This window comes from Buteo buteo, chromosome 9, assembly GCF_964188355.1.
Source record: "Buteo buteo chromosome 9, bButBut1.hap1.1, whole genome shotgun sequence".
In the NCBI taxonomy this organism is placed as follows: domain Eukaryota; kingdom Metazoa; phylum Chordata; class Aves; order Accipitriformes; family Accipitridae; genus Buteo; species Buteo buteo.
In genome coordinates, this window is record NC_134179.1 from 45476789 (window position 1) to 45502691 (window position 25903).

At 44.8% G+C, this 25903-nt stretch overlaps 2 protein-coding genes across 3 annotated transcripts; both read right to left on the reverse strand.

The window, feature by feature from the left end:
- Positions 1–550: 550 nt before the first annotated feature.
- GJD3 (gap junction protein delta 3) lies at positions 551–2926 on the reverse strand. The gene is made up of 3 exons (XM_075036940.1): positions 2915–2926; positions 2083–2238; positions 551–1745 (listed from the first exon to the last, which is right to left on the reverse strand). The coding sequence occupies exon 3, from the start codon at positions 1736–1738 to the stop codon at positions 1010–1012; it is 729 nt and encodes a 242-aa protein (XP_074893041.1). The 5' UTR covers positions 1739–1745; positions 2083–2238; positions 2915–2926; the 3' UTR covers positions 551–1009.
- Positions 2927–4710: 1784 nt separating this feature from the next.
- On the reverse strand, positions 4711–25779 carry TOP2A (DNA topoisomerase II alpha). Of its 2 annotated transcripts, XM_075036528.1 has the most exons (35): positions 25709–25779; positions 25188–25334; positions 24916–25006; positions 24376–24439; positions 23714–23859; positions 23240–23337; positions 22710–22922; positions 22334–22507; positions 22024–22125; positions 21390–21527; positions 21074–21212; positions 20630–20787; positions 20077–20202; positions 19505–19615; positions 19306–19411; positions 18546–18655; positions 17691–17783; positions 17096–17210; positions 16659–16780; positions 15939–16087; positions 14992–15223; positions 14729–14863; positions 14404–14604; positions 13637–13832; positions 12269–12360; positions 11536–11679; positions 11357–11440; positions 10531–10728; positions 9477–9582; positions 9037–9177; positions 8459–8609; positions 8257–8318; positions 7811–7936; positions 6515–6738; positions 4711–6211 (listed from the first exon to the last, which is right to left on the reverse strand). In XM_075036528.1, exons 1-35 carry the CDS (start codon positions 25739–25741, stop codon positions 6065–6067), a joined length of 4674 nt encoding a protein of 1557 aa, XP_074892629.1. In that variant the 5' UTR covers positions 25742–25779; the 3' UTR covers positions 4711–6064. The 2 variants fall into 2 exon arrangements, with proteins under 2 accessions (XP_074892629.1, XP_074892630.1); XM_075036529.1 differs by lacking the exon at positions 7811–7936.
- Positions 25780–25903: the final 124 nt, after the last annotated feature.

The following is a 25903-nucleotide window of genomic DNA, read 5'->3' on the forward strand; positions in this document are numbered from 1 at the left end:
AGACCCCGCACGCCGAGGAAGCAGAGTCATTTAAAAGAGAAAAGAAAGCAAAGTATATATATATAAATATCTATAAATATCTATAAATACGTTTTAAAACCTTTGTAAAAGTTTGGAGGGGTTTTTAGGCCTGTGCAGGTGGAGGGGGCACGGCGGGCGCTGCCGGGGGGGGGTGGGAGGGGGCACACGATTTATTATTATTACTTTTTTTTTTTGTTGTTGTTGAGATTTTAGTGGTTTTAGAGTCAGGGGTGCCGGGCAGGCCCTGCCCCAGCCCCCCCAGGCGGGGTGGGGGCCACAGGGGCACGTGGTGGTGCCAGCCCCGACCTTGCGGGGAGCGGGGCCCGGCCCTGCCGGCACGGGGAGGATGGGGGGACGGGGTGGGGGGGGGGCTGGCTCCAGAATAAAGTTTATTTATTCTAGTGCCTGGCTCTTTCTTGCTGTGGGGGACACCGGGGGGAGCCTGGGGAGGTGGGGGGGCGGCATGGTCAGGGGTTCTTTGCTGCGGGAGGGCACCCCAGGACCCCTCTCACCATCTACCCTCCTTGGCTCTGGCCATCCCCAAAGGCTGGGCTGGGGCAGAACCCGTTGGGGTCCCCCCAGCACCCCCAAAGCTCTGCCCTTCCCAGCCCTGATGCTGCCGTCGCATCCCCCATGCTGGGGCCAGCCCTGGCCTGCAGAGCCCCAATACATTCGTGACACGCTTGGCGCAGGGTGTGGGGGCAGCCGTGGGCCCCCCCCATGCCGGGCTGGGGGGCAGTGGGGGTCAGGGGCGTCCCAGCTGCTGCGCAGGGATGGGACCTATTTGTCTTCCTTTTGTCCATATTTTTTTTTCCAGCAGCTGCCGGGTGAGGCCCGACCACCACCCACAACAGGAACCGGAGGCACCGGGGCACGGCACAGCCCTGCTTCCCGGCACGGCGAGGGCTGGGGCAGGATGAGCCCGCTGGGCACCGGCCGGGCTGAGCACAGCCACAGCTCGTGCCAGCGATGGCGGCCCCGGGGCCGGCTACACAGTCAGGTCCCCCCGCGGTGGGGGTCCGGTGGGGCAGCGCGGCTCCTCCGCGGCCCCCGCCGGCTGCCCGGGGGCCGGTCCCCGCTCCCGCGGCCGGTGGCAGCACCCAGCCCGGGGCGGGGGGCCCTTGCGCAGGAGGTGGGCGAGCTCGGCCAAGCTGAGCAGCGCCGAGATCAGCCCCACCACAAAGTAGAAGTGGATGAAGACGGTTTTCTCGGTGGGGCGGGAGACGAAGCAGTCGACGCGGTGCGGGCAGGGCCGGCGGCGGCAGACGAAGAGCGGCTGCACCCTGAAGCCGTAGAGCAGCGCCTGCCCCAGCAGAAAACCCAGCTCGGCCGCGATGCGTGCCACCACGCTGCCCACGTAGAAGGGCTGGAGGCGACGGGCGCGCTGGCCGGCGGCCCCCCCGCGCCCCGGCTTGGCCGCCTGGTGCACGGCGAAGATGACGAAGAGAGCGGCGGGGGCCGAGAGCACGACGATGTGGAAGACGAGGAAGCGGTAGTGGGAGATGGGGAAGGCGGCGTCGTAGCACACCGGTTTGCAGCCCGGCTGCTGCGTGTTGCAGACGAACTCCTCCTGCTCGTCCTCGAAGACGTCGCTGCCCACGGTGGCCAGGACCAGGATGCGGAAGAGGAGCATCACCACCAGCCAGAACCGCCCCACCATGGGCGAGTGCTCCTGCACCGCGTCCAGCAGCGAGCTCAGGAAGCCCCACTCGCCCATGGCCGTGCTGCGGGAGCGGGGTCAGCGCTGGAGGGGGGGGACTCCGTGCCCACGAGAACGGAGCCCAGCGGGCAGCACGGCCCCTCCAGCTCGCCATCCTCCGTGACAATCCCAAATGCGTCGCGCCAGCCCCGCTCCCAGGAGGGTGCCCTGGCAGCGCCAGCCCGGCTCACCCCTGTCACGAGTGTCCCCAGGTGTCTGCTGTGCTCCAGGACTCGCTCCCCCCAGAGATGGGTCCAAGGACACCAGCTGGGGCAGGACCAGCAGGTTCCCCATCCCTTGTCTCTCCCAGATCCCCCCAAGCCCCCCTCCAGCCCCAGCCTGCTGGGGGTCAGCCCCGGTACCTGCGGAGGCTGCGGTCCACGGTGTGCCAGCGCGGCGGGTGCCGGCTGTCCAGGGCTGTCCGGGACTGTCCGGTCCCTTGTCCAGCTGGGATGGGATGACGGTCCCGCAGCCACGCCTGGAGTCCTTTTAAAGAGACAGAGCAGCCGCAGGGGCGCCTGGAGGGGAGGGATGGGCTCAGCTCTGCCTGGGGGGGGGCCTCAAAGGCAAACGCTGCCCCTGCCCCAGGGCCAGCAGCTGCCCAGGGCACAGGTTGGTGCAACAGGCAGCGGCTCCCCCCCCCAAATGCAGAACTGCCCTTGTGCCTTGGCCTCCCCAAACTCTCAGGATACCAAGCCACAGCACTCGGCCCCCAAAAGGCCCCCCCAGCCCTGGCATCGCCTCCCCGGCCTCGGCAGAACTCGCGTGCGTGGGCCGCATTCGACCGTGCTGCGACAGCTCCTGCCCCGCGGTCTTGCCTGGGGCCACACTCTGCCCCGTGGGGCTGGGGTGCTGTGCCCGGGGGATGCTCAGGATTGGCACCAGCCCTCTCTGCTCCGTGACTCTGCGCCTGGGCTGTCGGGACATGGAGGGTCCCATGGACCGCCCCGGGCTGCCCCAGCTCTGGCACGTACCGGCAGACAGAGCTGCACCGGCCGGCGGGAGGCCATGCTGCCGGGCAGCTGCTTTTCAAAGCGCCGCGATGCTCTGCAAGAAATCCTCTGTGGTACGGCCAGGGCTCCCGCCAGCCCCTGCCCAGCCGGGGCAAGTGCCGATGGCCTTTGCCTGAGGTTCCCTTTCTGGTAACGGGAGCAGAGCCCTGGCTGATGCGGGTCACCCTCAGGCCCTCCTCACCCCTCGGGGACGTGCAATGCCCATGGTGGGTTGATGCCCGATGCCCCACAGCTCAGCTCCCCTCCAGCAGCGCTCAGTGTTCCCAGCGTCCTGGTCAGGGAGATCTTGTGATGGAGACAATCTTGGTGTAGATAAACTGTGGTGCAGAGAGAGAGAGTGTGCGCGTACGCATGGCTCACATTGCTCTATATATACATTTGGGCGATGCTGGGGTTACGGGAGCAGCTACAATCCCAGCCCGGAGCAGCCCGCACGGCGCGGCCATGGCCTCGCCATTTGCTGTGCAAGTCATAACAACTGATTCTCCGGGCACGCTTGCAGCAAGGAGAGCTGTAAATAGCACGGCCCCTCGGCAGGGACGCGCCGGAGACGCTCTCCAGAGCCCGGCAGTGGAAAATCTGACAGCGCTTTCCACACTTGACTGGGTTCCAGCAAAGCACCTCGGTGGCACCGATAGTGCCTGCACCCGACCGCCGCGCCATGGCTGGTGGGGCACGGGGGGGGCCCCGGGGTTTGCCAGTTGGTCCCGCAGCCACACAGCTCCCTGTGTGCAGTGAATCACCAGCCCGGGACATGGGGGAGGCGGGTGTCGCAGCTGGGTCCTGCTCGTCCCCCGGTGCCAGCCCAGGAGCCACCGCCTGCTCCCCGTGCCCGCCGGCACGATGGCAGCCCCGCACCAACCCTGCGCTGCGTGTTTCAGCCACGTGCGTGATGCTCTTGGGGCCCCGGGGTGCTGAGCACCCGGGTGTGGGGACACGGGACAGCGCAGCTCATCCCCCAGGGCTTCATTAGTGACCCTGATCCCTCCTGCTGTGGACATCCCACACACTGATCCCCCCATTTCTGCCAGGAGCAGCCGGAGCAGAGCCCGCTGCATGCCCCCCAGCAGACAGGCAGCCCCCCAGGGGTGCAACTCCAGCCCAGAGAGGCGATTTAGCACAAACCCATCACTCGCAAATAAAACTCTCTCCAGCCCAGGAGCGCTGAGCATGTTGGAAACTTCAGCCACTGTTCACTCGTGGCTGCCGGCTGCAGAAGCAGAACCTGGGGCAGACGGTCTGCACGGGCAGACACTGGGTGCCACACGGGTGTTCACAGGAATTTGGAAACCTCAGCTGTGGAGCCGAGGTAGCAGGTCCAGCCAGTGGTTTTTGCAAAGCCACAGTGTCGACAGCGAGGAACTGGCAGGGAAACAGCGCGGGCAGCGCCTGAGCCAGCTGCAGGCACTGCCTCAGGCAGGGTCCAGGGCTTGGGGGCAGCAAATGTCGAACCCACTCCCACCCAGGAACTGCCCCTGGGACAGGCAGGACACTGGTGGGGTTTTCACCGGCCTTTGGCAGCTCCGGCTGAGCAACCAAGGGACTTCCAGCTGACGGCACCGGGTTGTCCTGGCCCAGTGCTGAAGCACCAGCTCCCAGCCGCAGGAGAAGAGACGCCATTTGGGCGGACCATGTCAGCAAAGCGTGATGGAGCTCCTTTCTGTAGCTCTAAGCCACGGTGACCACCTACACCAACCCTACACACAGACCAGAGCTTCGCGATGGTGAAGCAGAGGGCTTGGCGCAAGCTCTGCCGTGGTCATTTCCATAACAATGCCAAAATTGGCTAAATCAGCACTGGAAATGGTTAAGACAATGGAGATGACCCATTTAGAGCAGTCTTGGCAGCAGAGGGTGGGAGCTGATGGCCTCTTGCTCCTGAGAAAGTCAGAGCTTCACGTACTCACCCTCAACAAAGACAAGCCCGTGGCTTTGGAGAGCGGGCACAAGGGAAAACCGAGGGAACAGGCAGCTGAGGACAACTTTTTATTGAGGAAAGCTTGAGTAAAAACACTTTTATTACATAAATATTAAAAAGGACAAACTCAGGACAGCAAGAAAACCACAGAAAATATTTACATAGACAGTCAAGAAATAGTGCTATAGAAATGGCTCTATGAAAAGCAAAACATGACTAGATAAATACTCCAGTGAAGTACTTCTAAGGGGAAGAGGAAGATGACACTTCCCTGCTTCTGCTGAGGAACCCGAGCACTGGAAGTTCTGACCACCCAGTGGCCCTGAGGTGACAAACAGGCCTCACCTCACAGGGGACTGCACTCATCATGCAGGCTGGCGTGCAGAAGCTGAGGGGAAGTTCTTTGTCCCCAGGAACAAACGGGGAGGAGAAGCTTCATGCTGCTGAGCAGCCGCTCTGCACAACAGCCTTTTCCAGTGCCAAGTATGGCAGCAGAGAAGCTCAGCACGAGGGAACCTGCTGCTTTCCAACGTGTGCATTGGAATAAACGACCAGCTTTCCTGCAAGTTCACACAGATCCAAAGATCCTTGGATGGCGAATGTCTGTCCTGCCTCTGTCGTCCTCTCCAAGAGCCTGTGTCACTCAGCTGGCACAGCAGAGACATCCGTTTCGCTCTAACAGCACAAGGCCTTGGCAGCCACAAGCATCCCTTACCTGAAGATGACCTCTGGGCTGAACTAGCTGAACACGGGGTTTCTTGGCAGCCAGACAGAAGATAAAACTGCCAACACTGAGCACAGTGTGGAGACAAGTCTGCACAAACCTCCCTTACTTAATCTGAATTTAAAAAACCAAAGGCTAAAACTCAACATGGCAGAGGTTGAGCAACAAGGGCCTGCACAGACATAAAGGACTGCAAAAGAAAGAAAAACACTAGCATGGAGTTCTAACTGCCTACACCTCATAGGTCTCTACGGCTGTGGAGTTAAAAGCTTACACATTTTATTACTTTTTAAGATATCTAAAGAGAAAGGTATCTATGTGAGAGAGTATTTTAAAGGATTTTATAAGTTCTAAAGGTCTACTTTAAAATTAAAATGACCACAAAGTTTCAAAAGATTCCAGCTAGCTAATGGGTCAGGGGGAAGCACATCAGCACTAACTGGACGCATGGCTCCAGTGTTCATGAGAAAGGAGTGGGGGGGTATTTCTGTTTAAACAAATCTAAGTTATTTAAAACCAAGAAAAATAGATCTGTATTCATTTGTAACAAACATTTTTTACCAACTTAAAATCAGTGAAAAGATTTCCCAGTCTGAGATGTTGTTCTTTGGTGAGAGCTTCTCAAGAGCTCTACTGAACACTAGTTTGTAGATAGGTTTGGATCAGCAGTTTAAAATCTTCATAAAAATTCAAAACATATCATCTTCATCAGACGACTCCAAGTACCGGACAGGCTTTTTGACACGTTCAGGCCTGGTATGGGGCACGGCTGCTATGGGGCTGCCCGCACCAGCAGTTGAAACAACAGTAAAGCTATCGTCTTCCCGCTTGGATTTCTAGAGGGAAAGCATAGTCAAGAAGTGAATCATGAACCTGAGCATAAACAGGGAACGCTCAATTAGCATAAAACACACCAGTGTGTCACAGGTAAGGCAATTGTTCGGACTGATGAGACCAAACCCACAATCTGGGATAAGTACGTGTGCCCGACCCCCCTTTCTCACCCACCTTCCCCCCACCCAGCGATAAAGACGGGTGTGGCAGAGGGGGTTCTACCCCTACCACGCTTTTTCTGCCAGAATAACTGACACCACGCTCCGCGGTTCCCCCTCGGCTCTAACGGGTGGCAGAGTACAAACCTTTGCTGCAACTGATTTGGAAGGCTTCGAGCCAAAATCTGAATCTGAATCCGAATCCAAAAAGCTTGGCTGCCTTTTGCTAACTTTCAACCCCTTGGTCTGGCCATGCTTCTTGTCACCCACTGTTCTAGCGTCAGAATCCAAGGATCCCTCCACCGCTGTCTTCTTGGATTTAGGTGCAGCCTTTTTCTTGGCTAGAATATCCATGATGGACGGCTGGTTATCTGAAACAGAACTCTGCGTTTAGAGCCTTGTTTTGCTGCTTCTCTTCTCATTCGCAGTTTGTGAATTACTTCCAACACAAATACGGCTCTGCACTATACTGCGAGGTCAGCACACAGGTCATCTTATTTTGAAGCATGGTTTTCTAGAAAGACTGCTTTTTACCAAGATTATGAGAAATGAGGTTGTTTATCTGCTTAGTTCCACTACATTTAGAGGATCAAATTAAAATGTACCCAAAGCAATTTACAGACTATTTCAGATTGAAAAGTCCCAAACTCTCAAGGCTGTGTGACCAATCTTATACCTTCAAAACTTTTGCACAGGAAGGGAATGAATTTACCATCTATACTAAACAGTTACTCGTGGAGTTCTTTCTTACCTATATTTTGACATTTTTTTAACAGCATCTTGAAGCATGTCTCCAAGTTAAGCTGAAATGAGCAGGCCATTTCTGAATGATAATAGGCTTTCTCAATTTAGAAGTGGAAGAAACAGCTATTTTGCTGTGAAGTAACATACTATTTTACTGGTGGGATCAAAACCAGCTAGTGATGGAATATGCAAAACAGCTTTCAAAGTTTGACAAAGACTCTGGGCAGTTAAGTTTAAAAAAACCTGAGTCAAATGCTGTAGATTTAAGAGGTCGAGCTAGCACTAAATAGATCAAGCTACCCCAAAGAAGCTTTTCTTCTTCCTGGGAAGCAAGCTACCAAGTAGCTTTCTTCCCAAAAAGACATGAAGTAGAACATTGACTGCAAGACACAAATTCCACTCGGATTATTTCTGCCAAGTATTACATAGCACTGTAGGAAGCATTCACTTTTCCTGTTCCCAAACTAAAATTCACTCCCTTCAAGCATGTCTGAGATGAACTAGAACATGGTATCTTTGGAAACAGATGACTTTAAAACTGACAACAACTAGGCAACCTTTGCCACAAACCTCAGATCTTTTCTGAAATGAAAACTCAAGTTATTCAGGCCTCTGAATTCCTAGCAAAATCACTCAGATTTGTTTCCCACAGGAATAATAATTGTTGACTAAAAATGATCTTACTAAACTTCGCCTTACCCTTAGTGGCCCTGGCCTTCTTAGCTGCAGCGGGTATTTTAGATACGGCCTTACTGCGAGACACAGAGACAGAAGGAGCTGCAGGAGCTTGACTCACATTTTCATTAGCAACATCCTGGACTTGAACTGAACAAAGAAAGCAGAAGGTAAGCCTGAAAAAGTCAAATTATCTACTCTGCCTATAAACATTAGAGCAGAAGGAAATAGTTTTGATCCACTTTATAAAAAGAACAACTGTTAAAACTGGTTTAATCACAATTTCAAGTCAGAAACAGACAAAAGGTCTGGTGCACTGATACCAACTTGTACCCTAGCATCAAAGTTTCTTTGCAAGACCTTGTGACTAACGTCTGGCCTTTGTCAGTGTTAAGCACTGATCAGAGTGCCCAGTGCGCTCTTGTGGGGTTTTAGGAAAATCAAGAAGGTTTAGAAGGTCTTGTACTTACCAGGGATAGCGTTTTGCACTGGCTTTCTCTTCGGAGCTTTAGCTGCTCTTTCAGTGGTTCCCCTAGAATAGAAACCCCAAGTATTTTTTCAACTTATGATGCACTAAATAGGTGCATTGAAGAAAAAGAGCTATTAATTTCTATATAGCATTAACACTAGAAGCACAACTAATTTCCAGTGACTATGTGGAGAAATACTTACTTTGGAGCAGCTTTGGGCTTGGGAGGAGGTTTTTCTTTTGAGTTTGTATCCGATTCAGTGTTGCCTTCACTGTCACCCTGAAATTCAGACTCCTCATCTGAGCTAGAGAGATTTGCATCTGAGTCCGAACTGATTATGTTCTTGACTTTGGCTGATGAAACAACACATGTATTATTTTACACATTTGGCAATATGCAGCTCAGTTTCTTTTTCAATGTTTTAACTGCAGTTATTAAAAAAACAAAGATCTGAATAAAACCAAGCGGATATTGAGACTGCAAGTGAGAAGACTCCAAATCACAAGTGCATTCTGTGCTCACTTACCAACAACGCATTTGATTTTCCAAGACAACTGTGTAATCAAAACCAATAACGTTATTTTTCTAGCCGCCCATTTCTGCTTTTCTTTGAAAAGCATTGTGAAAATCTGCTCAAATGGTAGAAATATTTAGTTGTTATATACAGTAAAATAAAAACTATTTCTGACCAAGATCGCAGACTCTGGGAGCTCTCTAAATAGTCTGTTCAACTTTCTCCTCCACACACCGCCCCTCTTCTGCATTTGTGTCATCACTCACCTACTGCTTGGCGAACCAATCTCTCTCTTTGAGGAGGTGCTTCAAAATCAAACTCTGAATCAGACCCTGAGTCAGACCAAGGGTTTCGTTTCTTCATTTTCTTTAATGGCTTAAATGGTAGAGTGGCCTGTCTCTTAGCACCTGAAAAACATTGAGAGGCAGGATGAACCAGCAAACTTCCATGTGTACTTCAGGCTCAGCACTTCAAGCTCACCTTAGAAATACGTCACTAAATTCAGAGGATCCTGGCTTAAACATTGAAGAGAAATAGTAATCTATCCCACTTGACAGTTATCCAGGATCACTTTCTCTCTCACCTAGTTTTTCCAAAAATACTGATCCGAGATGTTACTCATCACCTTCAGGAAGAGGTCAGATAACCAAATTTACAACCCTTCCCCTTACTTTCCATTGATGGAATAACACATAAAAGCATTTACCTTGCTCAGTATTAAGCTTCTGCACTAATCTCTGCTTAAGGCCTGAAAACTCTTTGTCTCCTGATGTGTTTTCTTCCTGATTCTCATCAAATTCATTTTTTTCACTCTGAAGGTACAAGCAGATATCAGATAGCAAGTCAGCTCACACAATTAGAAGAGGCACACAGAGTAATGTAGAAAGGAGCTGCTTATTTTAGACATATGAAAGTCAGTGATAGAAGAAATCTCAGTTTGTCAAACAAACTGCATGTAAAATTGATTACAGCCAAGTAAATCATACTTGATCTGTCCCCAGATCAGGTGACTTAAAATGCAAAATCCAACATTAACAAAAACAGGAACTTTGTCCCCACTCCTGAGAGCGCTTTTGTACTGCCTTTGTGTGCTGATGGTATGGCTCTAGGGTGTGTTGAGGATGCAGAATTGAACAGGGTGGGTTAAAAACAACAATGCAAGTTATGTGGAAAAACTGTTAGATGGAACCATCTGTAGGAAAGGAGCAATATGTCTGGCTTACAGGTCAAAACAGGTGAGGGGATATTTTAATTTTCTATGTTGCAAATGGCTGAACGGCATAATTTCAACTAGCCCTATAAAAAGAGTTAAATCTTCTTTATCTCCTTGATATCAAGAACAATACTGTCATTAAGTGGCTGAAGGCATTACTGGAAATGCAAAGGCTGTTCAAGAGAAGTGAATTTACTAGCTGTATTTCCTGCCTGCTAGAGGATTTATAAAATTCCCAAGACACCTAGAACAACCTTACTTGCATCTGCCTTTTCATTTCTAAGCTACCAACCCATCTCTGACATTGCGATACATGCTCTTGCCAAAAGATTTCCCTCTAAGCCGTCTCCTGATACGTTAGTGAATCTGTTCTCTGTTAGACTGAGAAACATTCATTTCCAGTGTTCCCCATGTCCTAATATTCTGTCCCTCTCCCTGAAGAGCTGCTTCATCAGGAGAAGTTCAGCTAACAGAAACTTGCCTTTCTTTAGGACTGTATTGAAGAGGATGTAAAGAAAGCTTAAGCATTTGGAATGTTCCTTTTTACCTTTATTTTCTTTTTAGTTCTCTTCTCTGCCTCTGCCTTCATCTCTGCAGTTATCTGAGGAACAACCCTTATGCCATGAGGTGATGGCATTACTTCTGACAGTTGCGCCTTCTTCACTTTCGTTTTTGCTCCTTTCACCTTTAAAGGTTTACCAACATGACCTGCAATCTCATCCTGAACTTGCTTGGCTTCCACCACCTGCAGAGGTGAGCATAAAAGAATACAACCATGAGAATACAGAAGAAAATATACCACTGAAAAAAACCCACTATCACAGCCCTTGCAGTAAAGCACTCTATACTTGCTGATAGATTTCCTACCATCAGTTTAAATGAAGCTTCCCACTCTGCTACAGGTTTGCTCATTTTCAAGGAATGATTTAAGCCAGAGCTGTAGTTTGGCTACTTGGAGCATAAGAAGAGACACAGGCAGTGACCAGGCATGTTGGTGCACAGACACCTGCCCACAATTAGGGCTCTGTTCAGTGAAGTCCAGCTCCTCCCTCACCTTTTCAGTGTTGAAAAAGCCCTTTGATCTACATCTCTTCAGATTATAACCTAGTACTGGTTTTCTCTCAAGCCCTTCTCACTACTCTGACTGGTAATTGAACACCTTCCAATGGCCACCTTAGTGTTTTGACTTCCTGGCCCAAAGCAGTGCTAGTCCTATCCAAACTAGGAAGGTGAAGAAAGCTTTCATTCTCCTCAATGAGTGCAAGACATAGGAGTTATCATTTTTTGTTTCCTTGTTATGACAAAAAAAGTCAATGAAGAGCTGTGGATAAGACTACAAGGGAGTCAGTCATCTGTACGGAAGATCGACATACATCAAGTTCTTCAACAAAGACAGCAAGGTCTTCCTTCCACAGATCAGAGGGACTCTTGCACTTAAGGTTTTCCAGCTCCTTTTCCTAAAGGGAATCACAGTTGATAATCAGTCACATATTTTAATCCACTATCAAAAAAATACATAACAATGCTTTTATAAGAAAAGGAAGGAACATACTTTCTTATCTCTCTGCTTACAGAGCTCATCTTTCTTCTCTTTAGTCAGATACCAAAGGGGCATGTTCAGCAGATAGTTGAAGTCTGGTCCGGTAGCTGCAGCCGATTCTTTATCACTCTCCTCCTCCTCCTGCTCCTGCTCTTCCTGAATGTGGATTTAAAACAAACATTGTCAGCAAATATATTGACGTACCAGGATAGGGCTATTGATCAAATTTGGACTGCATCACAGGTACTCCATGTCCTTATGGTGTCCTAGGCTCTCTAGAACTATTCAGAAATGGATAAAGTTACGTTTCATAAAGCCTCAGCAACTATCACACAAAGGAATCAATCGGAAAAAACAATTCTCCAAATCTCTTTTGCTTTACTCTGTTTGGCCTCTCTGTCTTGATAGTCCAGATTTTCTCCTCAGGCTACTTAAAACTGTCATCTTCCTCACAGCCCTTCCACAACCATGTCCCACAGGTGGAAGGAAACCCTTAAGGAAGAGCAGAAATTGCTGTGGCAAGAGGACTTGACCCAACAGATTCAAACCTGAATTACTAGGTTGCAGTGCCTTCTGAACAAGACACTGAATTTTTGCTTGTCTTATATTTCCTGTCACAGACATACCAGACACGCAAATGAATCCTACAAATTGAAAAGTAACTTGGGCTTCTTCATACAAATTACAAAGCTTCAGAGATAGGGGCCAGTTTGGATATATTTGGAGAGGATGACTGAAGCGTTACCTTGTTTTGCGATTCCTTCCAAGCCTTCACTGGATCAGATTCATATCCTCTCTGGATAAGAACTTGAATCAACTCTTTCTTGGGTTTGTTTTCTGTAAACAGACATTTCAGGATTGTCAGTTAGTGACCATTACCAATTACTGTTAGGAAAGACAGATGAGCTTTAAATTTTGGATCCCGTGGTTCTAGCAGCTCAGCATCCTATTGGGCTCTAAAATAGCCTTTCCTCATTAGAGGTAGGACATGTGGAAGAGCCTGAAATAACATCTGAAATAATAATTACAGTTAGACCACTGTAAATATTTTTCTTCATTTCTATATATGCATTTCCTCTGCCCTAAGTAGTTTTTGAACTTGGAAAAAAAACAGGTGTGATGGTATCAAAAAGGTTTCACGATAATAGGCGGGCAGGTGGAGGAAAAAAACCCCCGATAGCACTCAAAGCCTTTGGTATAGCTTGCATCTCATTAGACATCACCTGGGAAATTTATGCTGTAAGTACCCCAACTGGTGGAAATGCTTCAGCTGGAATTTGTCGCTTTTTAAGATATCAGAAGCAATCAACCACGAGACACAAATACAAATGAAACCAGCTCTGTCAGCCTTGGAATTACTCATTACAAAAATCCAAGAAAATGCATTTTGGGGGGAATTATTTCTCTTCCTGAGTCAAGTCAAACAGACACAGGCTGTTGGGATTATTGGGCTGCCTTCAAGACACAAACCACAAAGCATCTTATGACACTTTGTCTAGCTGCATCCTCGATGAATGCAAGTGAAATACAGACTGCCTTTTAGACTGAGGTGGAAAAGTTGATTGAAAAATTTGAATGCTGGGAACAAAGATCTGTTTCTTTTTCTAGCTCATGATTCTCAGATGCTGCTAACTTCTTAGAGTATCTTCTAAATTTGAAACCCCAATCCACTGAGAACATGATTTGGAATATTTTTGCAGAGGTTCACAAAGATAACACAGAGGGACACGGGTTCTTAAGAAGTATGCATTTAAACAGAAGACACTACCCTTTTCTAACCCCACCAGTACTTAACTCTTATTTCTACTGAGTCAGAAATAGGTAGGAATTATTGCTAAACTATTAAAAAAAAATTCTACTCTCAAAATAGAGTCAAACACACAGTGAGAAAGCTGTACGAATATCCCATTTTGATTAACATGTGCATAATGCTCTATAGACCAAGGATACTCTGTGAAGCATTTTCTTCTTGTGTGTTACTGGAACAGAAAGATAAGCTCTGGTGTAGTTTGTTAAAAGCCAGTCTGGGGCTGAGGGGGTGCTGACAGAACTCAAGGGAACACCTACTTCTTCTCCCAGTTTCACAGACCGAGTAACCAAGAACAATGCATACCGATCACAATTTTGCCATCTATTTTCTCCAGGATGAAACGAGCCTGGTTGCTCAGTTTTGCAGACTCGGCACCTAGCATTCCAATAAGCCATTCTTTTCTCAGACTGTAATATCGGAGCCTGAGTTCAAAGAACTCTTTAAGAATATCCTGGGGAGAGTCGTACTTCTTGAGAAAGCCGACATGGTCAAAAAGAACCTAGATGAAAGAACACAAGCATTATGATGATAAAACTGATTTCCAAAAGCACTGAAAATTAGCTATAACACAGATGTGATAGCACAATTGAATTATTAGCCAACAAATTATAAAACCGTAGCATTGTTTTAGAAATTACTTTGGTTTGCAAGCTTGGCAGCAGAGACAATTTTAGAATTTCAAAGTTCTTGAAAACACATAGTAGGGTTAAGGTTACTTGAATCTTAAAGCTATCTGTAGGATAAACATTTGCATCAAGCTTCACACATTGTCAGAATCCAGACATTCAATAGCGGTGCTGTTGTCACAACAAAGGTCTCTGTAAACTGTGTGATTTCAGATCACTTTGACTCCTTCAGGCAAAACCATACCACTGGGGCCAGTTCCCAAGCCAGTCTCTTGACCTTTTGAAGGTATATGTAGAAAGCTAATTTAAAACCAGTAACAGCAGAAAAATTGAAGTGAATAGGTTACTGGAAAAGAGTATTTTTTGTTACACACAGCAACCCCAGCTGTCCACACAGTCTTTGAGTTAAACCAAAAACTTTCTTCAGCAAAATCTATTACATACCATGGAGTTGCATGTTAAATTTGTTTGGAGTTTGAAGACCTTATGCAGCCCCACTGCTTTAGCTTCCGCTAGTTTTTCTTCAGTCATCTTCACTATAAACTTCACTGTCGTGTCTGTGTGATATTCTTTATAGTCTGTGATTAGTGGGGGTGTCTTCTCAGTCCCATTTAACATTGGCTCCAGAACTTGCTCTTTATAAGTCTGACAAAAGAATCAAAGTCAGACTCATGTTTTCGACGGAGATTAAAAGCTCCAAAACCCACTAATCACTTTTTGCTTTACAGGGCAAACTATACATTCCCAGGGCAAATTCACTGTTTATTACCTGTGTCCATGTTCTGACAGGCAGCTCAGTGATCTCAATGGTTGTAGAATCAAGGATGGACACTTCACCACTTATCACATACTGATTAGGTCCCAACTCGTCTATTGTGCCTTTGAAATTTTTGTAACTAGGAAGCTAAGCAGAAAAGGACACTGGATTCAGTTTTGCGTTGATGCTTCTGTTTTTAAGCACTTGCATGAAATGCTCCAGTATGTGCTAAATAAACTAACGAGCAAGACATTGTTTTTAAATACATTATTTACCATTGGCAATGGCTCTTCTCCATCCATCAGACGACGGATATTATTCACAACTTCCCTGATATCAAAGTTGGGGATCTTACAGGACCAACCAGTACCAATCCCTTCTGCCCCATTTATCAGCACCATTGGAATGATAGGCATATACCATTCCGGCTCCACACGTTGATTGTCATCATATAGGAACCTCAGGATATTGTCATCCATTGGTGGGAACAGCAACCGTGCTAGTGGGCTAGAACGAAAAAGAGAATTTAAGCCCAAATTCTTGTTACATAACAGTGACCACCATGCAAAAAGAACCCCCCAGAAAACAAACAAAACACATAAATCAGGTTTATTCCCATCAGCCAGCCTTAGCCATAGAGCCTGGGTGCCTATGTTAGGAAACTAGGCTTCTAGAGTACACTCAAAACAGAGATGCATCTTCAACGATCTCACCGATCTCTACAGGTTCCACTGACTACATGGGACCCTAAAATCGTACTTTTACGTATGTAAATTAGATGTTTAATGTCTGGGAAGGCTTCAGTTCTCTGTATACCTTGCTTTAGTACAATCATACATGTGCTCAAGTAACAGATTTGATCAAGTTCAACCTGAATGACCATTGGGCCATAGAGACCACAGCACTGTACACTTTCAGATACTAGAACTTCATTCTCCCAAATCAAGTTCATTTTTTATTACCCTACCCAAATTTCTCCCTTCGTTTTTGTTCCCATTTCCATATTCTCAGCTATACCTTTCTGTTCTCTGGGATGATAACCAAGTTTACATATCTGAATCTAGGATCCAAATCTCACTTCAATTGTTGCTATTCTGAGTATGCAAGTAGTCCAAAGTTTTAAAGGAACAAAGTAAATTCATTTTTCATTTTAGATGCTGTCAAATTGAGTCCTGTAGCATGCTAAGAACATTTAAGACAACATGAAATCTTTAATGCTGACCTGAGCATCGTAAAGATGTATCGAGGGCTGGCAGAGTCTTTCCCACCATGCAGCCTTGTGCCAAACTGACCAATAGGTTGTAGCAAGTTGAGGTTGTTACTGCCCACAAAGTTCTGAGCTAAGTTAATAATAGTCATCATCAGCGATGCCTGCAATAAAGGAAGGTTTAAAGCTAAAAATGCAGAATTCTTCACTGAATGGACAAAGTTAAAGGCAAAATTCTCACCAAGAACAGAATTGATACAGAGGATAAACTCAACTAATAAAATGGTGGAGGAAACTCACTGAAAGTGCTCCCCAAGACCCTCTAGTCTGGATGACTAGATATATTCCAGTCACCCACCATATATTGCTATGTACCTGTTCTTGAAACCTCCAATGAAAGATTCTATCAGTCTCCCAAGAGAAGCTTGTTAGCAAGCACAAGAAGTGCTAAACTTCTCTTATTAACATCTGCCTAAATCTATCACAAATAAAGCAGGTTTTTCCCTGTTCTACATTTTGAATGAAATATACTCCCATAAAGCCTAGGTAGGACAGACAGACTGACCATGAAATTAATATTGAAGTATTAACAGCAGATAGACAGCCACTTTGCTTTAGCTTTTATACTCAAACACCTAATCCTGCTTTAGAGACATCTTAACTGCCAAGTCAACAGACAGGCTTTTTTGCCTTTCATTTAAAAAAGCATTTTGCACAACTAGGCCAGGTTCTTACTTCACCATGATGGTATGAAGACATCTCAGCTACAGAACCAGCCAGCTGAGCAACCTTCACCTCCCGCTTATCATTTCGTTTGAAACATGTGAAAAGAACTTTTCTTTGACCTGGCTTCAAACCTGTATAAAAAAGAAAAGACCTTGTGATTAGAACACACAATGTGTTTCAGTTAGCTTCTGCTCTGTAGAGACTGAGAACTACTTACACTCCTAAAAATTCTGCATCAGGAGAGTAAGGTACTTGCAATAATATACTACAAAATGGACAAGACATTTAATCCAAAGATTAAAAAACTTGGGGCAGCAGAAAATGGACTTCAGAACACTGACCCTGAAAACTCAGCAGGTTCCCCGATTCTGATATGACATACACACCCCCATTTAGTAAGTTCTGGGGAATGCACTATGCAGAATCACTGTCTTGAAATAACTTACCATCAACCAGTGACGGGATTGATCTTTCATTATCTGAGTTTGAGAACAGCACTAACTCCTTGTTGATGAAGTCATTGTATGTCAGGTTACTAGTATTTTTCCCATATAGGTATTCCTAAGAAAAACAGGTGCAAAATTGTCTTGATTTTAACAAGGTCTAATCTGTTTTTTATCTCATACTTGGCTAGTTTCACTAAAACAGAAGCTCCTTGTAAGACTAGCTAAACACAGCTCAAGGGCTGACATTCTTAGCATGGCAAAGTGAAACATTGCTTCCCATGATGCAGGCCCATTTTTTGAGAAATAAAGTCTTCATACAATCCTGCTCGAGTTACCATTTCCCTATTGATAAAGTAATTTGAAAGGTAAGAGTTAAAAACGAAATTAACTGTTGGACAATTGACAATGAGGCCATGCTGACAAGATGAGAGAAGCTGCTGCTCTGCAAAATCTTGCAAGATTTTAACTGTCCCGCAATGCAGTGACTGACTCACTGACTAGAAGCTGTGAGCAGCCCTAACATACCAGAACGAAGCTGAGAACAGCCCCAGGGAGAGACAGGAAAGCAGTTTCCTTATATACGTAAACCTTTTACCTCTGGCAGACCATGCAGCTTCCGTTGTCTTCTGTCCTCCATGAAATTAGTCAGCCACTCCTTTCGCTCTTCTATCTTCTTCTTGCTAAAGGCCTGTATATTACAAAATGAAAAGTAACTCAATTCTAGGACATTCTGTGGTGTGCCCTATTGGACCACTTGAGAAAAAGAAAGCATACAGGAAGAGTTTACCCAGGAGAATAATGTGCTAAACAGGCTGACTTAATTGCCCAAGAAGCGCAATAAAAAGTTCTTGTAGCTAAACATATTTAAGAGCATAATTTCCACCAGTCTTTAGAAGACATGGTAGTTAGGTTTAAATGTATAGATTTTTAACACAATAACAGAAAACTAAAGCAGATTTTGGGGGAAATTAATATTTTGGGGAAAAACTTGTTTTTTTGGCATTGCCTAATAGCTCAGAATACTTAAGAGTCAATGACTACTGCAGGTGAAGAAGTTCACAGAAGCGAGGACTGTTTTAATCCACTGGTGAAGCGTTTTACAAGAAGAAAATCTGGGGGAGAAAGGGAAGGCCTGACTTGGAAAAAATTGCAGCAGAATGTGCAGAAAAAGGTTAAAAGAATATTTACTATTGTGTCTGAAAATGCCAATTGGTTTGTAGTGATTAATTTGTTCTGAGCTATATTTAAAAGCCATCATTAAAAGGGTACTCTTGGCCTGAGGTCTGTGGACAGATGTGCTTCTACTGGTTAGATTAAAGCCGTAGCCTTGGTAACAGAGATTGTCTCAAGCCCAAAGGCCTCTAAGAGCATTTTAAGAGAAAATACACAGCAATCTAAACAGTGGAATACCAAAGGTAGTAAGTCAGCAATTAAATCAAGTGTTAGTTACCAGGGTGATCGCAGCATCATCTTCAGGACCAGAATATTTAAAACCAATTCGATGTTTAGCCATATCTGCAAAGTATTCTTTAGCCTCCTTCGATGTGCTGGTACCCAAACCTGCAGAGACAGTACTAGTTAATCCTAATAACTTCTTGCTTAAATTAAGTTGCAGTTCAAAAATATTTTGCTATGCCTAGTTTCTGTGACACATCATATCAATGTACAGCAGGAAGATGACTTACTGAAAACTTAGGTTACTTTAAAAATCACAAGAATTACAGATAAGTGAGCAGTTGCATGTTGTACTTTTGGATTTTGTCTTTAACTCCTGTAGATATCTGAAATGATTAACTGCAAATTGGAAATGATTCCTCATCATCCATTGTTCTGCAGTTGGCAACTTTCTTGTTGGTATTAAGCAATTCTGGAGTAAGTACTGAGAGCTTACAATGCTAACAGTACACAAGGACTGTAGGGAAAATAGCACATAAAACTGAGCATAATTGCCTAAGAGGGCTGAAAGAATGGTTACCTACAATATTGTAGTTCCACTTTGAGAGATTTTATTGAGATTTTATCCAGTTAGAGGTTATTGTTTCCGGACTTCTATATTTTATTTTATGTTGCATGTATTTGTAACAAGAATATCTTAGGAGGGAAGAGACACCCGGTCCAAACCCTTTCTGCAAAAGCAGGGCTAACTGAATTTAATCATGAATGCTCTTATTTGGATCATTTAATTTCACCATACTAAGTCTTCTACAAACCTTTATAGTACTTGATTTTCCATGAATTGTAGTTCTGTGTACTGTTTTTCCATTCTTCAAATTCAGGAATGCTGTAGAATGCAATTTCTTCTTTGTTTTTAGAGGCCTACAATGAACAAATATTTTAACTGTGAAATGAAAGACAGATTTGGACCAACGGATCCTTACTCATTCACCTTACCATCTACCCAACCCTTACCTTTATGATGGGAGTAATAAATTCCTCCAAAAAGTTGTGTCTTAGAAGAGATGGCCAGTTGTGATGGATGAAGTTAATCAGCAAACCTTTGATATGTGATCCATCCTGATCCTGATTTAAAAAGAAAAAGAAAAAAAAAGACATATTTCATCAGGGACATGATGGAATTGACAATTGTTAGCTTAATAGCAAATGATTCTATAATTCCAGCTGACCCTATTAACTTTCACTTCTAAAAAGGTGACCATGCGTTGTTTAACTACTGAAAATTAAGAGAAATGGAAAAGACACATTCTTGTTGAAAAAAGGTATCAAGGACTGGTCAAGGACCTTGAATCAGCAGACTGGAAAGACAGTATTTAGCTCTTTGGTGATGCCACTCCCCCCTCTACTTTATCTGTTTTGTTTTGTGGCTGAAAAGACACTATGACCCACTAAAATATAGAACGATAAAAAGAAACAACCAGATAGAATTAGGTACAACAATGGCAGTGGGAGAAAGGTAGTATATTCTTTTTTCCTCTATATTCAAGTGTTTATTTTCCTCAGTTTTCAATTTTAGTGAACCTAACCTGATCTGTCATAATCATAATCTTTCCATAGCGAAGACTCTTTAAAGATTCTTCATCTTCATAGTTCTTTTTATATTGTAAACCCACAATCTTGATGATGTTGTTGATTTCAGCATTTTCCATAATCTGGAAAAGATCACACAGAATAAAAACTTGTCTTTCAGACTTAGAATGTAGCTCAAAAAAGTCTAAAATTATCAATAAGTATACTGTTGACTGAGCTTTGTCTTGTCAGTGTTTTTTTGCTGTTTAGAAACTTACGATTTCTAAACTGAAGCCTAACACTTAAATTATTCTAGATCATTCCAAACTTTTTCTAGTCCACAGGACAAACACTATCCCTTCAGGCAAAACATCGAACAGGACTTAATCAATATTCCCACTTAACCAGCAAGGCAGGCTGAAGGTGAGACTAGACTCAGGCATTAAATACATTACTCCTATGAGTTAGTGTTCCAGGGGTTCAGCTGTACTGACTCAGTTAAAACACATTGCATTACACAAAGCATACTGCGCCTTCTAACATGCAGGTTATAATGATTTTCCAACTAACCTGCTTATGAGAAGCTTCTCTGACGTTGAGTATTTTCCCACGAAGGGGAAATACTCCGTATTTGTCTCTACCAACCACTCCTAGACCAGAGACAGCCAGTGTTTTGGCTGAGTCTCCCTCAGTCAGGATAAGTGTACAATCTAAAGAATTCTTGCTGCCTTAAAAAAAAGAAAAAAAAAATCAAGTCAATTTTCTAATTAAAAAGTGAAATCAAAGCCTGCATACTTACAAATAATAATAAATATCTTCTAACACATACAGGTTTTGTTGCACTGCACATAGTAAACAGGGATAAACATAGTAAATGGAACTGTAAAATGGGGAAAAACCCCTATAATTACAGGTTTCCTCATTTTTCCTTAGAAGACAATTCTTTCGTTTGTCTAACAAACAAGTTTTAACTGTTTTTGAATGAATTGGTTAAAAAGGATGTATAACACTTACCAGCATCATTGGCATCATCCAGCTTAGGAACACCCTTAATCTTAGTGTGTTTCACAGCCGAACATTTCTTATTCAGCTGGCTCTGAGCTTTAAATTTTACCCAGTTTAGGATACTTTCAACAATGCCACAGGCAACTGCCTGCAATACAAAAAATAACCCCAAACAATTGTAGGAAAAACCTTAACAATGACAGAATTTTAAGTTACATATTTTTTCTTTAGTTCATGACATTACTTCAAAAATATATATTTGCCACATTAAACATAAGATGCAGTTTTACGGACATCTTGATTATCCATGTATATCAGTACTTACACCCTTAATAAATTTTTCACTCAGTTTACATGTTGAGCCAAAGTTCTTTGCCTGCAGAGTCATGTTCTCCTTAGTCTGAGAGTCAAATGTTGGGTTTTCAATTAAGGCATTCACAAAAATCCACATGTGGTTCTTCACCTATAGTTAAATACAACATGCACCACACATTATACAGGCTCACCTCAGTAACAGCAGTGCATTCTGACATTTGCCTGTCAGAATTACACAGTGAGGAAAAACTCAGTGATCACTGTATGTTTTTGAATTTTCCTAGATGTCTCGAAAGAATTTAGGACAGCTAATGAGCATTCATGAACAATGTTATATGATTTGGGACGCCAAGGAATCAGCAGCTCTCAGCTTAAATAGGTATTATCTAAGAAATACTGAGTTTTAGTGCATCTACACTGACTTACAGTGTTCTGATTACAAAACACAGCAGCCAAACTAAGAGAAGATTGTTAGTTGGCTTCAACTGGACAGTATGAGACTTCTGTAATTAGCAATTTTATATATATTGTCTGTACAATGGAAATACATATTATTAATTAATGTACTAATGCATTAAGCTGTAGTTACAATTTGAAATAATGCTAGAGTTGTGTTTCCCACTGGGGAAATTCTGACATTGTACCTGAAAAGGCTTCACTCCAACTCCATTTTTGTTCTTCTTTTTCACAACGTCAATGATTTTAGTCACAAGCTGGTCAGCTATATAATCAACGTGCCTGCCACCCTAAGGGAAAATGGGACCAAAGACCTGGTGGTGATTCCATTAAAAAAAAAAAAAAGTATGTTTATCTATTTAAAACTTTAAGCATAGTCTTTGCAACATTAAGCAACTAAGTATTTTTCACTAACATGTATACATTTGAAAATAGCTAAGAATATTGATGATGAAGAATATGGCATTAGCTTGGCTAAATAAACTAAAGAAGAGTTACCTTTGTAGTGGCAATGCTGTTGACAAAGCTAACTTGCTGGAAGCCTTTTTCACTTAAAGTCAAACACACTTCCCACCGAGAATTTACTTCCTCATGGATAACCTTAAGCGCATTACCAGTTTCATCTACTTTGTCCTTCAGATAGAGGTCCACATAACTGCGGAATCCTTTCACCTGCGTACAGATGAAAGCAGATGACTCGTTTATAACAGCTCCTATAAATACTTAATTCATATCCTCCTGAAAAGTGGACAGAGAAATCACTCATGCAAATTTTTCCTTTGCTAGGTATGACATAAATTGCTTCAGCAAAATCTCACTGTTTAAATGGCAGGAGAAATACAGATATCACTGTTTCTTTTAAATGGTCACTTACAGGCAGCCTCTGTCCATTTAGGAAAACTTTGACATCCTTCGTGGATCCAGCAATATCATATGCTCTTCGAGACATTAGTGCTACAATGTCTTTATCAAGAATTGTCATTTTGAATTTTGACAGATCAGGTTGGAAAGTGACACATGTGTAATCTTCTCCATCAAAATATTTCAGTTTCATTTCACCAGCCTTTCCCATGTTGTCTGTCCAGGTCTGAGAAAAGAAGGTTTTGTGAGCTGCAAGTCTAACACACACGAGCAACTAACTTAGTTTTTAAAAGCAATAAGCTGATTTACGAGTTTTAAATGCTTTCAAATTAAAAAAAATGCTGGTTAAAAACTAGATTCTGATTATGTCTGCTCATTTCATTATTCATTGGAATTACATTTTGTGGTACAGTAACTGTGGGCCAAATTTATCCTAATCACGATGCACTGATCGCAAGTTATGGCTAGATTTTTGGAACAAAAACTTAGGGTCTTATTTGAAAATCTCGTGTATAATCTTACTAAAATAAGACGTGTTCATACCTGCTTGAATAACTTTTTGTATTCACGACATGCAGTTTCCACAGTAAATTTTGTGCTAAATATGTTGCACAGTTTGGCTCCGTAACCATTTCGCCCACCTGGAATTAGAAGGAAAGCAGACTTGTGTTATTACCTTTGTTCAAAACCATCTAAAACAATTCCCAACTAACAGGAATTCAGCCACTTCAGCAAAAAGTACAACTGTCAACAAGCACCAATATCCTACAAACTCTGTACACGACTATAAACCCATATTTAATTGGGATTAGCTTTCAAAGAGAATTTTTTCCTGTTCTCATGTTTGTACCATTATTATGATAAAATAGAGCATGGAGACTTCTCTCTGACAGACTTAGAACGCTGCTTTTACGTTGCACCAAGGACCCTCTCCCCCCCTCCCTTTAGTTCAGTTCACACATTTAAACCAATCAGGCTGCTCAAAAATACTAGCGCATATTCAAGAGTCTTCCCTACCTGTGACTTTCTTCTCATTATCATCGTAGTTGCTGGATGTTAGTAGCTGTCCAAAGATAAGAGCAGGCACATAGACCTTTTCCACTTTGTGTTCAACAACTGGAATACCTTTCCCATTGTTCCATACACTGATTGTGTTATTCTCTCTAGGGGAAAAAAAAAAACCCATGTGTTTTTAAGGCTGCAAATGACAGAGCTATGAAACAAGTAGTATACAAAAGCTCTGGGGAAAGGCCACCATTTCATCAAGGGCAAATCCTGTTCAGCGAGCGCAGAAACAGCCAGCAGAGGGAGGACAAGTCAACAAAAAACTTCTCAGATCTGCAGATACCATCTATAAAATGGATTACCAGATGTAAAAATCCTCTACCTATGCTCAATGACAGAACAAAAAGATTGAGAGGAAGAAAAGAGGCAAATGGCCACAACAGAAAACAACTACAAAAAAGCAGTCATTTTGCAAGTCAGCACTCTGTAAGAAACCAAAGGACTAAACAAAGAAAAAGGCTTTCACAAGTAGTGAATTACATTCAATCTAACTTGGATCGGCCACCTCACAGAGCCCTCCAGTACTACACCAGCTTAGCAGAACAGCATCTGAGTGAGAAAATCTAACGCACTTGAGTTGGGAAGGCAATGAACAAAGATGAAATAAAACTTACACATCAATTGTAACTTTAATGCACGACATGCTTTTATCCCTCTGCTTGTTGTCTGCAGCATTGACTAGAATGGAAAAATTATTGTTATTATATTACATTCTCAGTCAAGACAAAACTATTAGCTATAAAGTGTCTCCAGTAGAATGAATGAAAAAATTCAATACAATGTGACTAATAATCATCTTGGTATGCAAATATTTTTCAAGTTACAAAGAGGAGTACCACAAGTTAACATAAAAGGGACAATTTGGGGCTGAATTAAATTGATTTTGTAATAGCGTGCGCCATCATCCTATGAGTGGCTTACTATTAAGTAGCACTAATGGAAGGACATTAGTATCCAATATTTTGAAGCACAATCACGAAACACTGTACTCTGTGAACACCATCCATCAGATTACATAATAGACATTACTTGGTCAACAACGCAACCAGATAAAAGTACACTTGATAAGTTCTTATATTTAGTTCCAGTTTCTTAGACTTTCAGCACCCATCAATAACTCGCCAACCATTGAGTCAACGGACAGGTCACCTTACCTAGAATCTCATCAAAGATTTTGTATAAACCAGGCACAAAGGTCACATCTCTGCAGTTAAGGCCCACGTCCTCATCAAAAACCCACATTTGCTGAAAAGAAGGCAAGAAATACGTAAGCCCACAGGTACACCTCCTCTTTTGTACCATCAGTTTGTAAGGCAGAGGTTTTGTGCTTTATAAACAGATGTTAATGACTTCTCGCCTGCACTGAGGAGTTCAGGCGGCTTAGCCCCACGACCCTCCCTTGGCCCGGCCCCCCCGCCCCCCGCACCTGGGTGACCAGCTCCACGGAGCCGATGTAGGTGTCGGGCCGGAGCAGGATGTGCTCCAGCTGCGTCTTCTTTTGGTAGATGTGCTCCACCGAGAGCTGCTTCTTGCTGCCATCGCCCTTGAGCACCCGGAGGTTCTCGTTCGCGGGCTGCTCGGGGGTGGGGGGGGAAGACAACGGCAGTGAGGAGCAGCGGGATCCGGGAGGTGAATTGGGGGGGCCCGAAGGGGATCAAGTCGGGGCGGGGGGGGGAGGGAGTTGTAGTGGGCCTGGACGGCGGGGGACCCCGACATGGTACCGAGGGAGAGGATCCGGGGTGTGGATGGGGGAAATCTCAGAGGAACGGGGGATCTGAGGAGCCCGGGGGGGGGGGCTGAGGGAAGAGGCCGCGGGAGGAGCCCGGGGAGACCCTGAGGGAAGCCGGGGACGCCGAGGGGACGGGGCGGCGGGGGAACCCGAAGGCCTGCGGGGACAGGGGACCGCGGTGTGTGGGGCGGGAGAGGGTAGCGGGGCGCCGCACGCACTCGGAGGGGCGCCGGGGAGTGCTGGAGCTCCATGGCGGCGGCGGACGCTGCTGAGCGGAGGCGATGGCGGCCCCAACGGCCCGGCGCCTTTTCAAAACTCCCCTCAGCCCGCCGAAACCCTCCGCCAATCGCCGCCCGCGAGCCCCCAGAGCGCCGCCAATCGCAGCGGGAGGGCGGGGACACGGGTGGCGCTCC